Here is a 22,399-nt window from a genome sequence, read left to right as displayed (position 1 = left end):
AAGCAAAGAACACACATAGACGCATGGTGGAAAAGGAGTGACAGTAAACAACTTCAGCCCTCTCCTATGATTTGGATGACTGGATTTTTCAACACAACTTCCTTCTTTTCTTTTTTTTTTGGCATATGTGTGTGCAAGAGTGGAGTGGTGGGGCAGAGGGAGAGCAGGAGAGAGTGTTTAAGCAGACTCTGTATTGAGCTTGGAGCCCAATGTAGGGCTTGATCTCACGATCCTGAGATCAGGACCTGAGCCAAAACCAAGAGTCAGACACTTAATCAACTGTGCCATCCAGGCAACCCCTCAGCATAACCTCTCATTCAATTATCAAAATTTATTGGTAGTGTGTGCTTGGGACGGATTGGCAAAACTATATTTTGAAGAACAGCTAAGTGTGGCATATAGTTGGACCACTCTTTAAATAGCACTACTAATTAACTTTCTTCTTTAAAAGAAAAAAAAAAACTAATTTATGACATTAAGGAATAAATTTTTCCTAGCCAACCAGAAGTGTTTTCTCAAATCTGACATCAAGCAACATATCAAGGAGGGCTCATTACATTTAAAAACAATCCAATTATCCAATTTTGCAGACACTAAGAAGAAACAGATTTGCTAGTAATAAGTCTAGCAACCATGGAAAAAGGGATATTTACTCAGAAGTGCTCAGGTCAAGGGGCTCAACCCTGGCACAAGGTGGAAAGGGAGAAAAGAGGGAGAGAAAGAGATCTATTACTTCCAATACCTGTGCTGCACTGAAAACAGTGGAGAATGTGCAGTCAAAAGATCAGTCTCCCCCCATTTGCTAACATCAGGGCTTGGATTACATGTCCTTTACTGTCTACTCTAGACCTTCCTTCACTTCTCACCACTCTCTATTTGCTAGCAGAATTCCAGATTGTTTTAGTAGCTAGTAGAGATATTTGGTTATCTTTCCTCCACCCCAAGGGAATTAATGAGACTTGGTCTAAACCAGTCATAGTAATTTCATTCCCTACTGCCAGTGACCGGTCTTAGGATGCACATGTAAACCAGTTCTGGACAATGAAACTTAAGGGACAAACTGGCTGGGGAATTTCCCTTTCCAGAAAACAAAGAAAAAAAAAAAAAAAAAGACAAGCTTAGCTAGCAAAAGGCCTTTTCTTCTGTTCCTTCCTTTTTATTTGGAAAGATGGAATAAAGGTAAGATGAAAGTTGAGTTGCAGCAGCCATCTCACAACCAAAAGATGACAAGCAAGAAAAGGAAAATCCAGCATTCCTAAGGATGGCAAAATTAAGGATGCACAGGGTCCTTAATGATATAGTTGAATGACTAAATCAACTCTGGAATTTCCTATTAATAAATATCCTTTTGGTTTAAAGCACAGTAAATTGTTAACAGCAAATACAATTATTTCACATTAATGTAATACTGCTAATTTTAATTTGGAGAGTTTTGTAGGTCTAACTGTACTTAAATAGTATATCTATTGAGTTTTTTAATTATATAAGAATAATATGTTTACTTATACATAAAGAATTTATCCCTTAGTTTTATAGTGTACATAATTAAGTGATACTACATTAGACATAACTTAGGCCAATACTAGGCATCTGAAATATTTTTCCTTCATAAAGGATTCATACACATCCTCAAAAAAGACTCAACATCATAAAAATGTTTATTCTAAGTTAATTTACATATTTAATGTAATCCCAATAAAAATACTGTTAGGACTTTTTTTTCTGGTACTAGTTTGATTATAAAGTTTATTTGTGTATTTTCAGTCATAAAAACAATGTGATCTTGCCATTTGCTAATAACATGGTTGGATCTAGAGAGTATTATGCTAAGTGAAATAAATGAAGACAGAGAGACAAATACCACATGATTTCACTTATAGGTGGAAACTAAAAAATAAAACAAATGAATAAACAAACAAGAAGCAGAAAAAGACCCATAAATACAGAGAACAAACTGATGGTTACCGGAAGGGAGGGGAATGGGGGCATGGGCAAAAACGGGTGTGGGGAATGGGAGATACAGGCTTCCAGTTAACAGAATGGGTATGTCACAGGGAGTAAGAGGTATAGCATAGGGAATATAGGCAATGGTATTACAATAGCATTGGATGGTGATAGTAGCTGCATTTGTGGTTAGCACAGGATAAAGTATAGACTTGTGGAATCACTATGTTTTACACCTGAAACAAACATAACACTGTATGTCAACCATATTTTTAAAAAAAGTTTATTTGTAAGAATAAACAAGTAACCAGGAAAATCTTAAAAAAGACTCTACCACCTACTAAAACATTTAAAATGCCTCTGTAGGGGCGCCTAGGTGGATCAATCGGTAAGCGTCTGCCTTCGGCTCAGGTCATGATCCCAGGATCCAGGGATCTAGCCCCGTAACAGGTTCCCTGCTCAGTGGAGAGCCTGTTTCTCCCACTCCCCCTGCTTGTGTTCCCTCTCTTGCCATCTCTCTCTGTCAAATAAATAAATAAAATCTTAAAAAATAAAATAAAATGCCTCTGTAATTAAAGCGTAGTAGTGGCACATGAATAAATAGGCAAGCCAATGGGAAAAGAAACTTAACAGATCCAAATCTATGTGAAAATTTGGTACATGATAAAGGCATCATTTTTAAAAAAAGATTTTACTTATTTATTTGAGAGAGAGAGTGCGCACAAGCGTGGGGAGAGGGGCAGAGAGGGAGAAGACGACTCCCCACTGTGCAGGGAGCCCAATGCAGGGCTTGATCCCAGGACCTTGGGATCATGACCTAAGCTGAAGGTAGATGCTTAACTGACTGAGGTGTCCCAAGGCATCATTTTTTTTTTTAAAGATTTTATTGATTTATTCAACAGAGAGAGAGAGAGAGATCACAAGTAGGCAGAGAAGCAGGCAGAGAGAGAGGGGGAAGCAGGCTCCCTGCTGTGCAGAGAGCCCGATGTGGGGCTCGATCCCAGGACCCTGAGATCATGACCTGAGCCGAAGGCAGAGGCTTAACCCACTGAGCCACCCAGGCGCCCCCAAGGCATCATTTTTTAAAAACAATTTTATTTATTTGAGAGAGAGAGATTGAGTGCAGGAGCAGGGGGGAAATGTGGAGGGAGAGGAAGAAGCAGACTCTCCGCTGAGCAGAGAGCCCAACTTGGGGCTTGATCCCAGGACCCTGAGATCATTTTAATCCAGGGGAAAAGACTAATTTTTATTGAGGTAAAACTCATATAATGGGAAAAAGGCTTTTTAATAAATGGTGTTACAACAATTGGATAATCTGTGGGCAAAGATAAAACTGAATTTATTCCTCACTTTGCACATCAAGATAAACTTAAAACAGGTGTTAAAAAAAGGAACCATAGGGGCGCCTGGGTGGCTCAGTGGGTTAAGGCCTCTGCCTTTGGCTCAGGTCATGATCCCAGAGTCCTGGGATCGAGCACTGCATCGGGCTCTCTACTCCTCGGAGAGCCTGCTTCTTCCTTCTCTCTCTGCCTGCCTCTCTGCCTACTTGTGATCTCTATCTGTCAAATAAATAAATAAAATCTTAAAAAAAAAAAAAAAAGGAACCATACAGTTCCTGGGGGGGAAAATACATGAATTCTTTTATAACCTGGGAGAAGTAAATGTCTTTCTGCAATTCAAAATCCAGAAGCAACATACGCTAGATAGATTTGAGTACGTTAAGATCTAAAACCAAAGCTTTTGGTATGCCTGGGTAGTTCAGTCAGTTAAGCATCTGACTCTTGATTTCAGCTCAGATCATAATATCAGGGTCGTTAAGATCAAGCCCCTTGTTGGGCCCTGCACTGGGCACGGAACCTGCTTAGGATTCTCTCTCCCTCTCCCTCTGCCCCACCCCAAAACCCTCTCTTAAAAAAAAAAAAAAAAAAGAATAAATAAAAACAAAACTTTTTACATAGCAAAATATATTGTAAGCAAAGTAGAAAAGCAAGTTGGAAAAATATTTTTAAGATTTATAAAGAAGAAATATCCTGAATACACAGAGCTTCAAAGAGCAACTTTGGAAAACAGTTTGGCAAATTTCTTAAAAAACTATATATAATTTACCATATGACCCAACAATTCCATTCTTAGGTATTTACCCAAGGGAAATCCAAATATATTTCCACAGAAAGATTTGTATGTGAATGTTCATAGCAGCATTATTTATAAAAGCAAAAAAATGGAAACAACCCAAGTGTTCAGCAACTGATAAACAAGTTAATTAAAATGTGGTATATCTACACAATGGAATGTCATTCAGTAATAAAAAGGTATGATGTACTGATAACATGCTACAACATGGATGAATCTTGAAAACATTGTATTAAATGAAAGAAGCCAATCACAAAAGGCCACCTACTGCATGATTTCATTTACATGAAGTCTCCAGAACAGGCAAATCTTTGAAGTCAGAAAATAGATTAGTGGTTCCCAGGGGACGGGGGAGGGAGAAATAACTGCTAGCAGCTAAGTAGTTTCTTTATGAGATAATGAGAATATCCTAAAATTAGTGACAATGACTGTACAACCATAAATATACTAAAAACCACTGAACCATATACTCTGAAAGGGTGAATTCTATGGTATGTGAAATTTAATTTTTAAAAACCTAATAAGTTTACCAATAAACTTACTGATTTTAATAGCAACTTTAATATTTAAAAACCTAATAAGCAACAAAAACAGAGATGCTAGGATTTGTAACTCAATATATGAGCCTGAGCAAGTCACTTCACTTTGTCCTTTATTTCTCCATTTTTTGAATAGCTCCTTAAAGGCTTCCTAAGAGGCCTGATATCCATTATAAATTTAAGACGTTGAATGAAGGACTACCTAATCAGATACGAGTAATATACAGCTTACAGGGAAAAAGCTGACATTACAAGAAATTGAAAGGAGAGCTTCTACTTTATAAAGAATAAGCCTTTCTCACCATTCTCAATATAAAATAATTCACCAGTTGTCATTCCTTAAGAGCTTGTGTGTCAGGAAGCATAAGTGCTTTGCATGTATTATTTCATTCTCACAGAACTCTAAAGAAAGCAGAAATTAAAAGAAAACAAAGACTATGTGAGGTTAAATGACTTGACCAAAGTAAATACACAAGCTGGACTTCAAACTCAGATCTTTATCACCTTTTTTTTTTTTAAAGATCTATATCACTTTAAACAACAATTTCTACACCAAGGTATTACAAGAGCAACCATGGACTAAAAATCTGAAGTCTGGGTTTGAATCCTGTTTCTGCCATTTGATGATTCTGTGTTTTTAGGCAAGTCAAAGAACATTTTCATTTTCTCATTAAGAGAAAATATTAATCCCTGCCTTAATATATCTCATAAAATAATACAGAAAGGCACTAATATATCTTCCAGTTAAAGTACTGTAGAAATGTTAAGAGATTACAGCAATATAGTACTATTGATAAACCAAAAACATGTTGAAAATGAATGGTTTTAAAAATCTGTATAGTCTCTCTAATAGTCCATGTACTAAAGCAGTGATTTTCAAAACATATTCCTCTCAAGCACACTCAGGTACTGTAGACTAAATGGTTGTGATCCTCCATCCCACCCCCCCAAACCCAAATTCTTGTTAAATTCTAACATTTAATGTGATGGTATTTGGAAGTGGGACTTAGGGAGGTGATGAGATCATGACAGTATAGCCTTCAAGAATGGAATTAGTGAGTGCCCTTAGAAAACAGATGCCACAGAGCTTCCTTCCTCCTTCTGCCATGTGAGGACAGATCAAGAAGACTGCCATCTATGAACCGGCATGCGGTCCCCACTGGACACGGAATCTTTCAGCAGCTTGATCTTGGATTTCCCAGCCTCCAGAAATGTGAGAAATAACATTTCTGTTGTTTACAAGCCACCCAATCTATGGTATTTTTGTTACTGCAATGCTAACAGACTAAGATACCACTTACAAGTAGGAATCACAAACCAAAGCAGCTCCAAAATCTTTAATAAAAAAAGGTCAAAACCACTGTTTTTGGCATCATCTACTGGATTCTATCAAGGAATAGTGAAACCAGGACTTCAGGCCTTACCCAAAAAACAAGTGTGGTGTTTTGAGACTAAACGTAAATTTAATCCTGGTTCTGCCACATACTAGTTGGGTGACCTTTAATCTCAAATCTGAATTTCCTTACTAATAAACGCAGAGAAATATCTACCTTCCAAGGCTGTCAGCAGATTAAATTAAGTAACATACATAAAGCTATTACCACAATGACTGACACAAAGTACCTACCTGGAAAAAGAAAGTAATTGTTATTACTATATTATCTAGAAATATTCTGGAATTACTTAAGTCTAATTTGAAAAACTAAATTATGGAAACTCAAGAAAAATCATAAACTCAAAACCACCCTGAATATGCAAACACATTTAAATAAGGCTTAGTGAAATTAAAGGCCAGAGATTATGAATTGAAAGAGTTGAAAGAGTAAGTCATGTAAGAGATATTCTCCTCTCTAGTCTTTATTCCAAGGAACAGGTCCAACTTGAAGTAAGAGATAGATGGGAGAATGGAAAAAGATGGGTAGATAAGAAAAATGAAATGAATGAACAGAAGAAGAAATAAAGAAGGATGCTTTAAAATTGGTTAAAGTGAGACTTCATAAATCAAGACTGAGCAAAAGGCTGAATGTTAGTGTATTTGGAAAGAAATAAGATGCACGACTCAAAATTAAGTATGGCCAGGATAACAACTATGAATCCAAAAAACATAACGGGTCTCAGAGATTCAAGTCTTAGTTGTTAGTGGCCCTACCATTAAGCTTCTACTGCCTTAGTATGAAGAAGACTTGATTTTTCTTTTTTTTTTTCCTTAAAGACTTAGTTATTTATTTTAGAGAGAGAGCGCAAACAAGCAAGAGGGGTAGAGGGAAAGAGAATCTCAAGTAGACTCCACACTGAGCGTGGAGCCCAACTTGGGGCTCCATCTCAGGACCCTGAAATCACAACCTGAGCTGAAACCAAGAGTTGGACACTTAACCAACTGCACCACCCAGGCACCCTGAGTTTGTTTTCTTATTTATTAACAAAAAATATTGTCCCCTGCCTCTCAGTTTTTACCTTAGAGAATACAGAATTCTCTGAATGGTTTTCTTATCATAGTGCCATGAGATCATTTCAAATGAAAGCTCTCTTTCCAGGGCAGGGAGAGAGTCTGTATTACCACTAACTTTAGATTCAGCTGAGGCCTGCCAATGTTCCAATAAGGAAACAGAAAAGAAAAATATATGAAAACAAGCCACTTAAATAAAATTCACCAACATAGCTCTTCTCTTCACAATATTATAAAGAAGGATTTCCCTGAGGAACTTTATTTTCCAGGATAAGCAGTTAACAAAGAAGACCAAAGCATCTACTTAAAGAGGGTAAGTTACCAACAGTTATACAATCTTCTAATAAGCAGATTTTTTATTCATTTTCTCTTAGTATTTTTCTTTTCAGTTCTTATCGTCAGAGAACTTGTTTCAACAAAGCGAGAAGCTGAGCTCTAAACTAAGCTGTAGCATATATAGTTATTAAAAAGTTAATATTTTTATATATTTTTACAGACGAGTGCTGGTATACTAAAGGACCAAATTTTAGTTTAAGAAAGGCAGCAATTAAGAAACATACCAATAATAAATGGTACATTTATTTTTATACTCCAGGTTAATTTTCCCAAATAATCTATCATGGATCAGTTTCTAGATCCTCCTTATTCCTGTTACAGTCTTACCTTTCTGTCATCTAAAGCCAAAACAATCTCCATTTTACACCTTGTATCAGGCCTTCTACTATTTCTTTCCGTTGTGCATCCAGCACCTATCTTCTGTTAAGATTTTCTCACCTTTCTACTGTGTATCATAGTCAAGGTCTCCAATCCTTAATTTCCTCCCCTGGTTTTTTCAAACCCAGCCCCCTCAATTCTCACCACCTTTCTACCCTACTGTTTTAATTTATGGGAATCTTCTCTTTATTCCAAGGACCTTCTTTCACAGTACTGCATCTCTTGTCCTCATCTCCTTTTTGATCAGTTTTTGTACATAGTACTTCTTTAAAAACTAAGATTTCTCCTCTCTAGTCTTTATTCCAAGTATATCAACCCATCTCCAGAATTCCAAACACACCCTCTTAACTACCTCATACATATTCTTCCTATCCCTTTTCTCTTTAGTTACTAGTCTTCAGAATACCACTTGATACTACAAATACCCCTCAAAAAAACCTGCCTATTCAATTCCCTCTGCTTCCTAGTAATTACCTCTCCCATGATCAACTCATACCCTTCTCTCCTATACCTGAGTACCCCCTAATCTGGCACAAGCCATTCAACAACCTAAAACTCCCCAAACCTATCTCTTCAACACAATTCCTCCTTTCCTAGTAAATGGTTTTCCCTAAAACATTTTAACTGGCTACTCTGAATGCTTCGTTAATTCTGAGTCTTCTTAAACCAGTATATACCTTCCATCAGACTTTGCCTGGCAAAATCAACTACCCAAATATCCTCTTTAAGCTACCCTACCTTACCTCTGCAGCACTTTCATTCACTAAACCCTGTTCTCAGTCTTTTCTCCACCTCTAGAGCCCATGGTCACTCTCTAAGCACCTCATCACTCCTCCCCTCACTCCCTACCCTCACTTCTTAGCACGATCCTATTACCCTTAACAGTCTAGCTATATTCTCCATCTTCCTCAGCCCTGTTTTCAAACTTTCTCAGGTCTCCCCTAAGAGACCTAATCTCCTAATCATCCCCTCACTCCCTGAATCTGCCTCTTAACACCCCTAGGAACTCTCTCTAGAACCTTCTGCTCCCTAGTTTTCTTTCCTTCAACCCTGCCTCAGATGTTCTCAATTCCCTCAGCCTTTCTTTTCTTTTTTTTTAAGAGTTTTTTTTGTTTTTGTTTTTGTTTTTGTTTTGTTTTTTAATCTTATTTATTTGACAGAGAGTACAAGCAGGGGGAGCAGCAGGGAGAGGGAGAAGCAGGCTCCGGCTGAGCAGAAAGCCCCAAGTGAGGCTCCATCCCAGGATCCTGGGATCATGACCTGAGCCGAAGGAAGACCCTTAACCAACTGAGCCACCCAGGCAGGCATCCCTCCCTCTGCTTTTCTAATATCTAGTTCTTTTAGTCCTTTTACTACTCCCAAATCTTTCCCTAGTTGTTCCCCTAATTCCCCTCAACTTTTCTCAGTCATTCCCCATGTCCCTCAATCCTCCCCGACAGATATTCCCGATTTTTGTCACCTCTATTACCTTTCCTCAAACCTTCTCCATCACTTATTCTGCAGGTGCCTCCTACTTCTCTTAAATAATCCTCTCAGCTTTCTCAATCTTTGCCTCATTCCCTCCTTCCTTCAATACTATTTGTCCTCCAATTTCCATTGACTTGGCGCCTCCCCTAATTCCCAAATCTGCCTTCAACACCATCTAAACGTCTCCAGGCCGCCGCCAATATTCTCTCCCATCCTTAGCTTCCCTTGACGTGCCGCGCTAAACGCCCAGAGACACCATTCTCCAATAGCCGGGGCCTGGCCTCTAGGGGAAGGGGTATGGGTCACGTACCCCATTCGCATCTTGGCTCCGCTCTGACTGCCCCCGCTGCCGGGGAGAGGTGGGCGAGAGGGCAGACGGCCGAGGTGCATGCTCTTCTCGAGGGCCGACATGAGGGGAAGGCCTCAGGTAATCAAACAGAAGCCTAAGCTTCGTCCCACCCTAAGTGCGGCCCAGCCGGTCACAGCTCGCTCCTCTAGCGACGCCCAGAGCCTTTGGACAGCACCCAGCTACCGGCAGCACCGCCCACCGCCCACCGGCTCCGTAAACTCCACCCCCTCTCCTCGGCGCTTCCACCGGAAGTGCGCAACAGCCCTCCACAAAGGAAGCTGGGTAACGGAGTTTACGGATCTCTCAGGCCCCAAGCGGAGACCTCATCGACCCTCGCCGGAAAGACAAGCGCTCCTAAAGGCAATGCACCCTGGGCAATGAAGTCCTCAAAGGGCATATCCCTTTGCGCTTGCGCAGCTGGAGGCGATAGCGTCAAATCTCGCAGAGGTAGTTTAGCAGAGCATGCTGGGTGTTGTAGTCTATTTGCGGGAAGAGGTCTTGGCGCTTTTCCTTCTCACAGCTTCTCGCAGACTGTTACCGGAAGAGCCCCTTCTTCCTGCTTCCCAGGCTGCCTGGCGGCTCCGGTTGCCGGGGAACGCAGGCGCCTTGGGAAGGGATGGCGGGAGGCTACCCCTTAGGTGCTGGAGCGGAAACTCAGTTGGTGAAGAAAAGCTCTGGCTCGTCATGAAACAACGAAAAGGCCAGGGGCCTGTGGGCGTCCGAGGCCGCAAGAAAAGAGGTAAACTGAGCGACCAGAGGTCGAGGAAAGAGTAAGGAGCACAGTTAAGGGAGCAAAGTGCAAAGAATTCTAGAAGACTCCCACACGCGCCTGTAAAAAAAAAGCCGGGAGAAGGGAAGGAAGTGGGAAACAACCAAGGAATCAAAGGGTTGGAAGAGAAGGCAATTGGCTCTCCAACGGATGGAAAGGAAATAGGGGCTGAAGTGGGGGGACAAAACGGACAAGTAAATGGCGCGAGGTAAGGGCTAAAAGGGTGCAGACAGAAGGTTTGTAAAGAAAGGGAATTAAAAAAAAATACCAGGAATTTTTTAACTTTTTGAAGTGAGATATACTCGACATATAACATTGTCTTAGCTTTAGGTTGTACAACATCATTGAATATTCCTATATATTGCGAAATGAGCACCACAGTAAGTCTAGTTAGCATCCATCACCAATCACTAATTTTTTTTTCTTGTCATGAAAATTTTTTTAAAAGGTTTTATTTATTTATTCACCAGAGACAGCGAGAGAGAGGCAGAGGGAGAAGCAGACTCTCCGCTGAGGAGGGAGCCCATTGCGGGACTCAATCCCAGTACTGTCAAGATCATGACCTGAGCCCAAGGCAGATGCTTAACTGAGCCACCCAGGTGCCCCTCATGAAAATTTTTAAGACTCTTCTAGCAATTTTTGTTTAAGATTTTATTTATTTATGAGACAGAGAGACCAGGAGAGGAGGAGGGTGAGAGGGAGAAGCAGACTCCCTGCTGAGCAGGGAGCCTGGTGTGGGACTCAATCTTGAGACCCCAGGATCATAACCTGAGCTGAAGGCAGTTGCTTAACCAACTGAGGCACCCAGGTGCTCTCTTTTAGCAACTTTCAAATATACAGTACATCAGTAACTATAGTCACTCTGCGGTACATTACATCTCTATGACTTAGGACTGTTTGCTTTAAAGATTATTTATTTACCAGAGAGAGGAAGGAGAGTCTGAGAGTACCAGGGGCTGGGGTGGACAGGCAGAGGAAGAAGCAGGCTCCTGGCTGAGCAAGAAGACTGATGCGGCGTCCATCCCAAGACCCTGGGATCATGACCCCAGCTGAAGGCATGCTTAACACACTGAGCCACCCAGGCGTCCCTGAGGTGTTTTTGATAACAAATGTGTGTTTGTGTGTGGGAAGTTATACCTTTGTGGAGTTCCACATGGACTGGAAGACACATAAGTTGGAAAGGTGGTATGTCAATAATTATAATAGTCAAGGATCTTATTTTATACATTACTGAAACCCCAAGAACTAGCATAAAGCAGGAGTTGGTAAGTGGCTGAATGAGCCAAACATAAGACAGTCATGAAGAATGAAGGGCTACAGGCAGGAGTTGGGAAAGATATTTGTGGAGGAGAGAGGAAGAAAGAGTGGGGAGTGACAGGGTGTGGTAGTGTTGGAGCGGGGGTGAAGGCATGAGGATCTCTGAAGGATTTGAGAGGATGAAAGAGTGTGTAGCAAGAGGACCTTATCAGAATAGTAGGCCTAAGGAGAAACATGCTCTCCAGAAGAGCAGGGAAATGTTAGCTGCAGAGAGAACAGTCGCCCTGGTAACCCAGGACAGATCAGGAAACTGGAAATTAAATCTTTATAGGGCTGCCTCCAAACTACAAACAAACTTTATATGACTTTGCCTTTTTACATTACAGGTAAATTGGTATTAAGAATGGTGATAGTACATTAGGTCATTGGATTGAGACAGAATCTACAGTCTGGAAGTGAATCTTATCCAAGCCATTTAAAGATAATTAAGGCAGTTTTGAGGCAGTACCTTTCCGGCCAGGAATGATGGGAGGATATGAAATGGAAGCATGGGTATGTTCAATGCTGGTGCTCCCTATGCCAAACCAGTCAAGCATATTTGGTTTATAGGAGGAAAATAAAAATAGAAATAACGTAAGAATTTCCTTCTTGCTGTACCATGTGTGTATATATCTGTGTGTGTGATATATATATATATATATATATATATATATATATATACACATGTTTGCTATAATGCTCATGTATACACCTCTGTATTATTTTCACATCAAAACTAGCTATCCATAAAGATTAGGGTGGGTCATCTTGAACTATAGAGAGCAGAGAAGGTGTTTGCTTTACAAATCTAAAGACTGACGTATATAGATCTCCTGATCTGATGTACTCCAATGTATTTTCTTCCTGTTGAGCATGACCACTCTCCAAGGGAAAAGTAAGAGTAATAGAAAGATGTGTGTAATATAGGAATGGTTTCCTTATTTTTTTTTAAATTCCAGTATAGCTAACATATAGTGTTATGTTAATTTTAGGTGTACAGTATGGTGATTCAACAATTCTATGCATTACTCAGTGCTCATCATAAGTGTGCACTTTAATCCCCATCACCTATTTCACCCAACCCAACCCCCAGCCTCTCTCCTGGTAACCATCAGCTTGTTCTCTATAATTAAGAGTCTATTTCTTGGTTTGTCTCTTTTTTTTCCTTTGTTCATTTGTTTTGTTTCTTAAATTCCACATGAGTGAAATCATATGGTATTTGTCGTCCTCTGATTTATTTCACTTAGCATTATACGCTCTAGCTCCAGCCATGTTGTTGCAAAGGGCAAGATTTCATTCTTTTATATGAGTGAATAGTATTCATATTCATATATATAGTTTCTTAAATCTCCTCTAAGTCATGGTTAGGAGATAACTATAAGTGGAAGATAGTCTGGGTCATTAAAGGAAAGTTTTATAGAAAGTCATGATTAGGGGCACCTGGGTGGCTCAGTGGGTTGGGCCTCTGCCCTTGGCTCGGGTCATGATCCCAGGGTCATGGGATCAAGCACCACATCGGGCTCTCTGCTAGGCGGGGAGCCTGCTTCCCCCTCCCCCTCTGCCTGCCTCTCTGCCTCCTTGTGATCTCTCTCTCTCTCTCTAATAAATAAATAAAATCTTTAAAAAAAAAGGGGGCGCCTGGGTGGCTCAGTGGGTTAAGCCGCTGCCTTCAGCTCAGGTCATGATCTCAGGGTCCTGGGATCGAGCCCTGCATCGGGCTCTCTGCTCAGCAAGGAGCCTGCTTCCTCCTCTCTCTCTGCCTGCCTCTCTGCCTGCTTGTGATCTCTGTCTGTCAAACAAATAAATAAAATCTTAAAAAAAAAAAAAAAAAGGAAGAAAGAAAGTCATGATTAAATGCCTTGTTTACATTTATTATCTGTCTGAAATCCAATAAATATTACAAAAGCCAATAAATATTTTGAGCCCAGTACTGTACTAAAAAATGGTGGCAGAATCGGAAGATGATGGTGTCTGTTTTCACTGACTGAATGATGTTGGCAGGAAAGAAAATACACAATTTAAGGTGGTCTTTATTGGAATGCTGACTCATATGCTATAGACTTAATCATTTGAGCATTGAGTGAAGGGAGTCATTGCTGTTTCATGTTTGGTGATGGTTTTAAAGTAGGAGGTAAAGATAACATATCTTAGAACCTGGACATTGCAATAATAAAAAACAACAGTACTTGGAAGAAAAATTTAAACTACTTCTGAGATTTTTAAAAACCTATGTACTCTATTGTTATGCTTATATTTTTGAAATGGTATCTTTTTTTTAAATTTTATTTTTTATAAACATATGATATATTTTTATGATATATTTTCTGTGTATAGATTCTTAGTCTCTTTGGTTAGATTTATTCCTAGGTATCTTATAGTTTTGGGTGCAATTGTAAATGGGATTGACTCCTTAATTTCTCTTTCTTCTGTCTTGTTGTTGGTGTAGAGAAATGCAACGGATTTCTGTGCATTGATTTTATATCCTGACACTTTACTGAATTCCTGTACAAGTTCTAGCAGTTTTGGAGTGGAGTCTTTTGGGTTTTCCACATATAGTATCATATCATCTGCAAAGAGTGATAGTTTGACTTCTTCTTTGCCGATTTGGATGCCTTTAATTTCCTTTTGTTGTCTGATTGCTGAGGCTAGGACTTCTAGTACTATGTTGAATAGCAGTGGTGATAACGGACATCTCTGCCGTGTTCCTGACCTTAGCGGAAAAGCTTTCAGTTTTTCTCCATTGAGAATGATATTTGCGGTGGGTTTTTCATAGATGGCTTTGATAATATTGAGGTATGTGCCCTCTATCCCTACACTTTGAAGAGTTTTGATCAGGAAGGGATGCTGTACTTTGTCAAATGCTTTCTCAGCATCTATGGAGAGTATCATATGGTTCTTGTTCTTTCTTTTATTAATGTGTTGTATCACATTGATTGATTTGCGGATGTTGAACCAACCTTGCAGCCCTGGAATAAATCCCACTTGGTCGTGGTGAATAATCCTTTTAATGTACTGTTGAATCCTATTGGCTAGTATTTTGGCGAGAATTTTTGCATCTGTGTTCATCAAGGATATTGGTCTGTAGTTCTCTTTTTTGATGGGATCCTTGTCTGGTTTTGGGATCAAGGTGATGCTGGCCTCATAAAATGAGTTTGGAAGTTTTCCTTCCATTTCTATTTTTTGGAACAGTTTCAGGACAATAGGAATTAGTTCTTCTTTAAATGTTTGGTAGAATTCCCCTGGGAAGCCGTCTGGCCCTGGGCTTTTGTTTGTTTGGAGATTTTTGATGACTGTTTCAATCTCCTTACTGGTTATGGGTCTGTTGAGGCTTTCTATTTCTTCCTGGTTCAGTTGTGGTAGTTTATATTTCTCTAGGAATGCATCCATTTCTTCCAGATTGTCAAATTTGTTGGCGTAGAGTTGCTCATAGTATGTTCTTATAATTGTCTGTATTTCTTTGGTGTTAGTTGTGATCTCTCCTCTTTCATTCATGATTTTATTTATTTGGGTCCTTTCTCTTTTCTTTTTGATAAGTCTGGCCAGGGGTTTATCAATCTTATTAATTCTTTCAAAGAACCAGCTCCTAGTTTCGTTGATTTGTTCTATTGTTTTTTTGGTTTCTATTTCATTGATTTCTGCTCTGATCTTTATGGTTTCTCTTCTCCTGCTGGGTTTAGGGTTTCTTTCTTGTTCTTTCTCCAGCTCCTTTAGGTGTAGGGTTAGGTTGTGTACCTGAGACCTTTCTTGTTTCTTGAGAAAGGCTTGTACCGCTGTATATTTTCCTCTCAGGACTGCCTTTGTTGTGTCCCACAGATTTTGAACCGTTGTGTTTTCATTATCATTTGTTTCCATGAATTTTTTCAATTCTTCTTTAATTTCCTGGTTGACCCATTCATTCTTTAGAAGGATGCTGTTTAGTCTCCATGTATTTGGGTTCTTTCCAAATTTCCTCTTGTGATTGAGTTCTAGCTTCAGAGCATTGTGGTCTGAAAATATGCAGGGAATGATCCCAATCTTTTGATAACAGTTGAGACCTGATTTAGGACCAAGAATGTGATCTATTCTGGAGAATGTTCCATGCGCACTAGAGAAGAATGTGTATTCTGTTGCTTTGGGATGAAATGTTCTGAATATATCTGTGATGTCCATCTGGTCCAGTGTGTCATTTAAGGCCTTGATTTCCTTGTTGATCTTTTGCTTGGATGATCTGTCCATTTCAGTGAGGGGAGTGTTAAAGTCCCCTACTATTATTGTATTATTGTCGATATGTTTCTTTGATTTTGTTATTAATTGGTTTATATAGTTGGCTGCTCCCATGTTAGGGGCATAGATATTTAAAATTGTTAGATCTTCTTGTTGGACAGTTCCTTTGAGTATGATATAGTGTCCTTCCTCATCTCTTATTATAGTCTTTGGCTTAAAATCTAATTGATCTAAGGATTGCCACTCCTGCTTTCTTCTGATGTCCATTAGCATGGTAAATTCTTTTCCACCCCCTCATTTTAAACCTGCAGGTGTCTTCGGGTTTAAGATGAGTTTCTTATAGGCAACATATAGATGGGTTTTTTTTTAATCCATTCTGATACCCTGTGTCTTTTGATTGGGGCATTTAGCCCATTAACATTCAGGGTAAGTATTGAGAGATATGAATTTAGTGCCATTGTATTGCCTGTAAGGTGACTGTTATTGTATATTGTCTCTGTTTCTTTCTGATCTACTACTTTTAGGGTCTCTCTTTGCTTAGAGGACCCCTTTCAATATTTCATATAGAGCTGGTTTGGTATTTGCAAATTCTTTCAGTTTTTGTTTGTCCTGGAAGCTTTTAATCTCTCCTATTTTCAATGATAGCCTAGCTGGATATAGTATTCTTGGCTGCATGTTTTTCTCGTTTAGTACTCTGAATATATCATGCCAGCTCTTTCTGGCCTGCCAGGTCTCTGTGGATAAGTCTGCTGCCAATCTAATATTTTTACCATTGTATGTTACAGATTTCTTTTCCCGGGCTGCTTTCAGGATCTTTTCTTTGTCACTAAGACTTGTACATTTTACTATTAGGTGACGGGGTGTGGACCTATTCTTATTGATTTTGAGGGGGGTTCTCTGAACCTCCTGGATTTTGATGCTTGTTCCCTTTGCCATATTGGGGAAATTCTCTCCAATAATTCTCTCCAATATACCTTCTGCTCCCCTCTCTGTTTCCTCTTCTTCTGGAATCCCAATTATTCTAATGTTGTTTCGTCTTATGGTATCACTTATCTCTTGAATTCTCCCCTTGTGGTCCAGTAGCTGTTTGTCCCTCTTTTGCTCAGCTTCTTTATTCTCTGTCATTTGGTCTTCTATATCGCTAATTCTTTCTTCTGCCTCATTTATCCTAGCAGTGAGAGCCTCCATTTTTGATTGCACCTCATTAATAGCTTTTTTTATTTCAACTTGGTTAGATTTTAGTTCTTTTATTTCTCCAGAAAGGGCTTTTATATCTCCCGAGAGGGTTGCTTTAATATCTTCCATGCCTTTTTCGAGCCCAGCTAGAACCTTGAGAATCGTCATTCTGAACTCTAGATCTGACATATTACCAATGTCTGTATTGATTAGGTCCCTAGGCTTTGGTACTGCCTCTTGTTCTTTTTTTTGTGGTGAATTTTTCCACCTTGTCATTTTGTCCAATTAAGAGTATATGAAGGAGCAAGTAAAATACTAAAAGGGTGGCAACAACCCCAGGAAAATATGCTTTAGCCAAATCAGAAGAGATCCCAAATTGTGAGGGGGGAGAAAGGGGATAAAAAGAGGTTCAGAAAGAAAAAAAAAAAAACAATTAAAAAAAGAAAACCGATAAAGAAAAAATATAAAAAGGAAAAAAAAAATATATATATATATATTAGATAAACTATTTAAAAAACGTTAAAATAGAAAATGGTAAAAGTTAAAAAAATTTAGCAGAAGGAGAGAAAAAAAATTGAAAAAAAAATTAAATTAACTGCAAGGCTAAAGAATCATGGGGAGAAAGCCATGAGTTCCGTGCTTTGCTTTCTCCTCCTCTGGAATTCCGCTGTTCTCCTTGGTATTGAAACTGCACTCCTTGGTAGGTGAACTTGGTCCTGGCTGGGTTTCTTGTTGATCTTCTCGGGGAGGGGCCTGTTTAGTGATTCTCAAGTGTCTTTGCCCCGGGCGGAGTTGCACTGCCCTTACTCGGGGCCAGACTGAGTAATCTGCTCGGGTTTGCTGGGTTTGCTTTTGGGAGCTTTTGTTCCCTGAGCGCTTTCCGTAGAGTTCTGGAGGGCGAGAATGAAAATGGCGGCCTCCCGGTCTCCGGCCCGGAGGAGCCGAGAGCCCAGGGCCCCACTCCTCAGTGCGCCCTCAGAGAACAGCACCCAATTACTCCCATCACCCTGGCCTCCGGCCGCACTCCGAGCTGACCGAGCCTGCGACCGGTTCAAGGTAACCCCGAGCTTAGAGCTCACTCCTCGGCTCTGTCTCTGTAGCCGGCTTCCCCGTTTTAATACCTGTAAGCTCTGCGACACTCAAGACACCCCCGATCCTTCTGTGACCCTGCGGGACCTGAGGCCGCGCTGACCCCGCCTGGGCTTCACCCCGGTTAAGCCTCTGGAGCGATGTCCCTCAGCAGAACAGACTTTTAAAAGTCCTGATTTTGTGCTCCGTTGCTCCGCCGCTTGCCGGGAGCCGGCCCCTCCCCCCGTGGTCTATCTTCCCGTCGCTTTGGATTCACTTCTCCGCCAGTCCTACCTTTCAGAAAGTGGTTGATTTTCTGTTTCTAGAGCTGTTGTTGTTCTTCTCTTCGATCTCCCGTTGGATTTGTAGGTGTTTGCAATCTTTAGATAAGCTATCTAGCTGATCTCCCGCTACCTGAAGTAGTCTCAGCCTGCTACTTCTCCGCCATCTTGACTCCTCCCGAAATGGTATCTTTTTAAATTGAAGTATAGTTGACATGCAATGTTATGTTAGTTCCAGGTGTACAACATCGTGATTCCAGAAATCTATATGTTATACTACGCTCACCACAAGTGTAACTACTGTCTGTCCCCGTACAACACTATTACAGTACCATTGACTATATTCCTTATGTTGTACATTTTATTCCCATGACTTATTCATTCCATAACTGGAAGCCTGTATCTCCCACTCCCCTTCATCTATTTTGCCCGTCCTCCTGCTCCTCTCCCCTCTGGCAACCATCAGTTTTTCCTTATATTTTTGGGTCTGTTTCTACTTTTTGTTTGTTTAGGTTCCACATGTAAGTGAACTCATATAATATTTGTCTTTCTCAGTCTGACTTACTTCACTTAACATAATACCCTCTAGGTCCATCCATGTTGTTTGAAAGGCAAGATCTCGTTCTTTTTTTATGGCTGAGTAATATCCCATTTTGTACATACACCATATCTCTTTTTTTTTTTTTTTAAAGATTTTATTTATTTTATTTGACAGGCAGAGATTACAAGTAGGCAGAGAGGCAGGCAGAGAGAGAGAGGAGGATGCAGGCTCTCTGCTGAGCAGACAGCCCGATGCGGGGCTTGATCCCAGGACCCTGGGATCATGACCTGAGCCGAAGGCAGAGGCTTTAACCCACTGAGCCACCCAGGCGCCCCTATACACCATATCTCTTTTATCCATTTATCTATCAGTGGGTTACTTCCACATCATGGCTACTGTAAATACTGCTGCAATAAACATAGGAGTGCATATATCTCTTCTAATTAGTGTTTTTTGTTCTTTGGGTAAGTACCCAGTAGTGGAGATTATTGGATCATGGGGTGATTCTTAATTTTTCATCAATGGGGTGATTTTTAATTTTTTTAATTTTTAAATTAATATATAATGTATTATTAGCCCCAGGGGTACAGGTCTGTGAATCGCCAAGTTTACACACTTCACAGCACTCACCATAGCACATACCCTCCCCAATGTCCATAATCTGACCACCCTCTCCCTACCCACCTCCCCCCGGCAACCCTCAGTTTGTTTTGTGAGATTAAGGGTCTCTTATGGTTTGTCTTTCTCCCGGTCCCATCTTGTTTCATTTATTCTTTTCCTAGCCCCCAAACCTCCCACGTTGCATCTCCATATTTTTAATTTTTTAAGGAACATTCTTACTGTTTTCCACAGTAGCTGCACCAGTTTACATTCCCACCAGTGGTGCCTGAGGGTTCTTTTTTCTCCACATCCTTGCCAACACTTGTTATTTCTTGTCTTTTTAATTCTAGCCATTCCAACAGTATAAGGTTTTATCGTTTTAATGTGTATGAAATGATATCTTTCAGTTAAAGAGGAGTTTGTCTTAGCATGTCTTAAGTTGGTATTATGTTCTTAGAATAACCTGAATCAGACCCTGAATACTAATTAGTTATCAAGGTCACTTAAGTAACCAGGTAGGTTATTATATGGTCCGCTTTGCTATTTGCTTCTCATGTATTAGAATACATAAGATAAAACATCTCTCTGTAGAGACAAAAATGCGTTCTCATTCAAAAAGCAGATTATTTTTCTGTATTTAGTTTAAAGTTTGACTTAGTGTTTTTGGATTTCTCCACAGGTTTGAGTGACATTTCTCCGTCTACAAGCCTACCACCTCTTGTTGAAGGCCAGCTACGCTGCTTTCTGAAACTTACTGTCAATAAAGTCATATGGAAGATTGCAAAGCCTCCCACGTGTGTACTTGTCCGAGTGAGATGGTGGGGAGAAACATCAGATGGAACCTTATTTTGTCCTAGGGACGCATTGCAGACTGAACCTAAAGCTGTGAGAACAACTACCCGTTATGCTGTTCGCTGTGGTCCAAAGCAGTTTACCTCTTATCTAACTGGTATGTTTCTGTCTTATCATTTTACCTCCAGGCTTAATAAACATGTATTATGTTGTTAGCAGTGGGTGTTATTGTGTACATAGTATCTATTGAGTGAAAGAAGTTTTATAATAGCCCTTTTATTGAGAGTATACTCTCTACCAGCAGTTGATGCATATTATTTCTAATAATAACCCTGCAAGAAAGACGTTTTCTGTTTTATAGGCAATGAAACAGGTTCAGAAATGAAATGAATACTCTTTAAAGTTATATAGTTGAGAAATGGCAAAAATTGGATTTGAACCAATTTCTGTCAGACACCAAAACTCACACACTTTGACCACACCATGCTGCTTTAAGAAATAACTGTAGTCTCTGCTCTGGGACTTATATTATGCTCAAGGAAAGAATATGTTATATAATATATATCTATGTAAATATGTATATTTATATATATAAAAATAAAAGTATATGTAAAAGTATATATGTGCTAGAATTCATACATAATATATAATGTATGACATATAATTTTTGTATAATATGTATATGTATATATACACATTACATATAGTACGTATGTATATAAACTTTACTAATAGTGCAAGATAACACATGCTAAATGAATGGGTTAGTGGATTAGTAATATTGGTTTTCAGAGCAGGGAAGGATCCATTTACAGGATAACCAGGAGTCAAGATTTCTTCATTTCTGTTCAAGGAAAGCATTCTAAATGTACTGTATTTCTCTGTTTGGGTCAGGTTTTTGCATAAACACATTTTGGATGGTGGGGTTATTTATCAAATCAATCCAGTTCAAGTCAGTAAAAATTAAGTAGCATGTAAACATTGTTGGTCTAAAACTATTAGAGAATCAGAGTTGAAATAAAGGTTAAACTGTCCTTAAGAAGGTTATATTCTATCAAAAGAATTTTGAAAACCTCAAAAAGAACAAAAAATTCAGTCTCTCAAAAGATACATACTGAGCACTTAGCATTTCATAGTCATTGTGCTGTAGGCACTGTGGGGAATTACAAAAATGAACCAATTTAATCAGAATGGTATCTAATTCTAACTAAATTCACAGAGAAGTTTAGTTAAAATACTAAGTAGGAAGAGATAATTACAATTATAGGATACCCATAGATACTCTGGATACTATAAACCTAATTTAACAAATGAAGAGTAAATAAAAATTCTTCAGTAAGACAGAAGATATTTATTAATATGATCAACAAATCAGACATTTATTTGAGCATCTTGTGGTATAATAAAGAATGTATTTGAACTTGAGATTGATGTTATCAGCTGCAGGATTTGGGGAAAGTCCCTCCCCATTTCTGACTCCCCTTTTTTCTCATCTGTAAAATGGCATTAGATTGCTGCCCTTTCACCTTGCTTTTTCATGAAGAAGCAGCTTGGTTGAATGAGAAGAACATGGGCTTTGAAGTCAGTCTTGAATTGGAACTCTGGCTTCAGAACTGGGTGGCTGTGTGCTGCTGAGATGTTCCTTAAGATCTTGGAACCTCGGTTTCCTGTTAGTTAAATGGGGGATAATAACACTAGCGGTAGGAATTGTTGAGAAGATTCAATGAAAAAAGTTGTGTGAAGTGATTGGTCCACTACCTGGCACACCGTAGGTGTGAATCTTGTAAAAATATAAAGTCTTGGGCAGTGTGGGGAATAAAGAAACTGTAGATGCAGTATCTGATCAAAAGGAACTTACAGATTAGTTGAAAAAAACAAAACTTATATGTATGAAATAGTAGTAAGTGGTGCCAGACAGTAAGTAATTAAATGTCTGATTACTTGGCACATATAGTAAATATTATATGAATATTCCAGGAAGTTATTAAGAGCCAAGTTTATCATAGGTTCTTAGGAAACTAGACTCCTACTTCCTTTTTTTTTTTTTGATGTTTCATCTTTGTTTTTGTTTTTTTTTTAAG

The 22,399-nt window shown here is 39.3% G+C and overlaps 2 protein-coding genes across 7 annotated transcripts in view; one reads left to right on the top strand and one right to left on the bottom strand.

Moving 5' to 3' along the window:
- The window catches only part of LOC111159433 (protein phosphatase methylesterase 1), a 64,019-nt gene extending 54,165 nt beyond the window's left edge, over positions 1-9,854 (bottom strand). The window contains exon 1 of one of the 2 annotated variants that reach the window (XM_022521897.1): positions 9,554-9,854. In XM_022521897.1, coding sequence (XP_022377605.1) covers positions 9,554-9,654 — 101 coding nt within the window. In that variant the 5' untranslated portion in view covers positions 9,655-9,854. The remainder of the gene's footprint in view (positions 1-9,553) is intronic. The other variant, XM_022521896.1, reaches the window with a different exon arrangement.
- A 305-nt stretch (positions 9,855-10,159) lies between these two features.
- The window catches only part of LOC111159580 (C2 calcium dependent domain containing 3), a 153,319-nt gene continuing 141,079 nt past the window's right edge, over positions 10,160-22,399 (top strand). For 4 of the 5 annotated variants that reach the window (XM_022522115.1, XM_022522111.1, XM_022522114.1 and 1 more), the window contains exons 1-2: positions 10,190-10,331; positions 20,206-20,475. In XM_022522115.1, the coding sequence (XP_022377823.1) occupies positions 10,277-10,331; positions 20,206-20,475 (325 nt within the window). In that variant the 5' untranslated portion in view covers positions 10,190-10,276. Of the gene's footprint in view, positions 10,332-20,205; positions 20,476-22,399 lie in introns of all 5 variants that reach the window. The other variant, XM_022522112.1, reaches the window with a different exon arrangement.

Source organism: Enhydra lutris, unplaced genomic scaffold (assembly GCF_002288905.1).
Source record: "Enhydra lutris kenyoni isolate GAN:26980312 unplaced genomic scaffold, ASM228890v2 scaffoldscaffold68, whole genome shotgun sequence".
NCBI lineage: Eukaryota > Metazoa > Chordata > Mammalia > Carnivora > Mustelidae > Enhydra > Enhydra lutris.
This window is presented reverse-complemented; position numbering and strand designations above follow the sequence as displayed.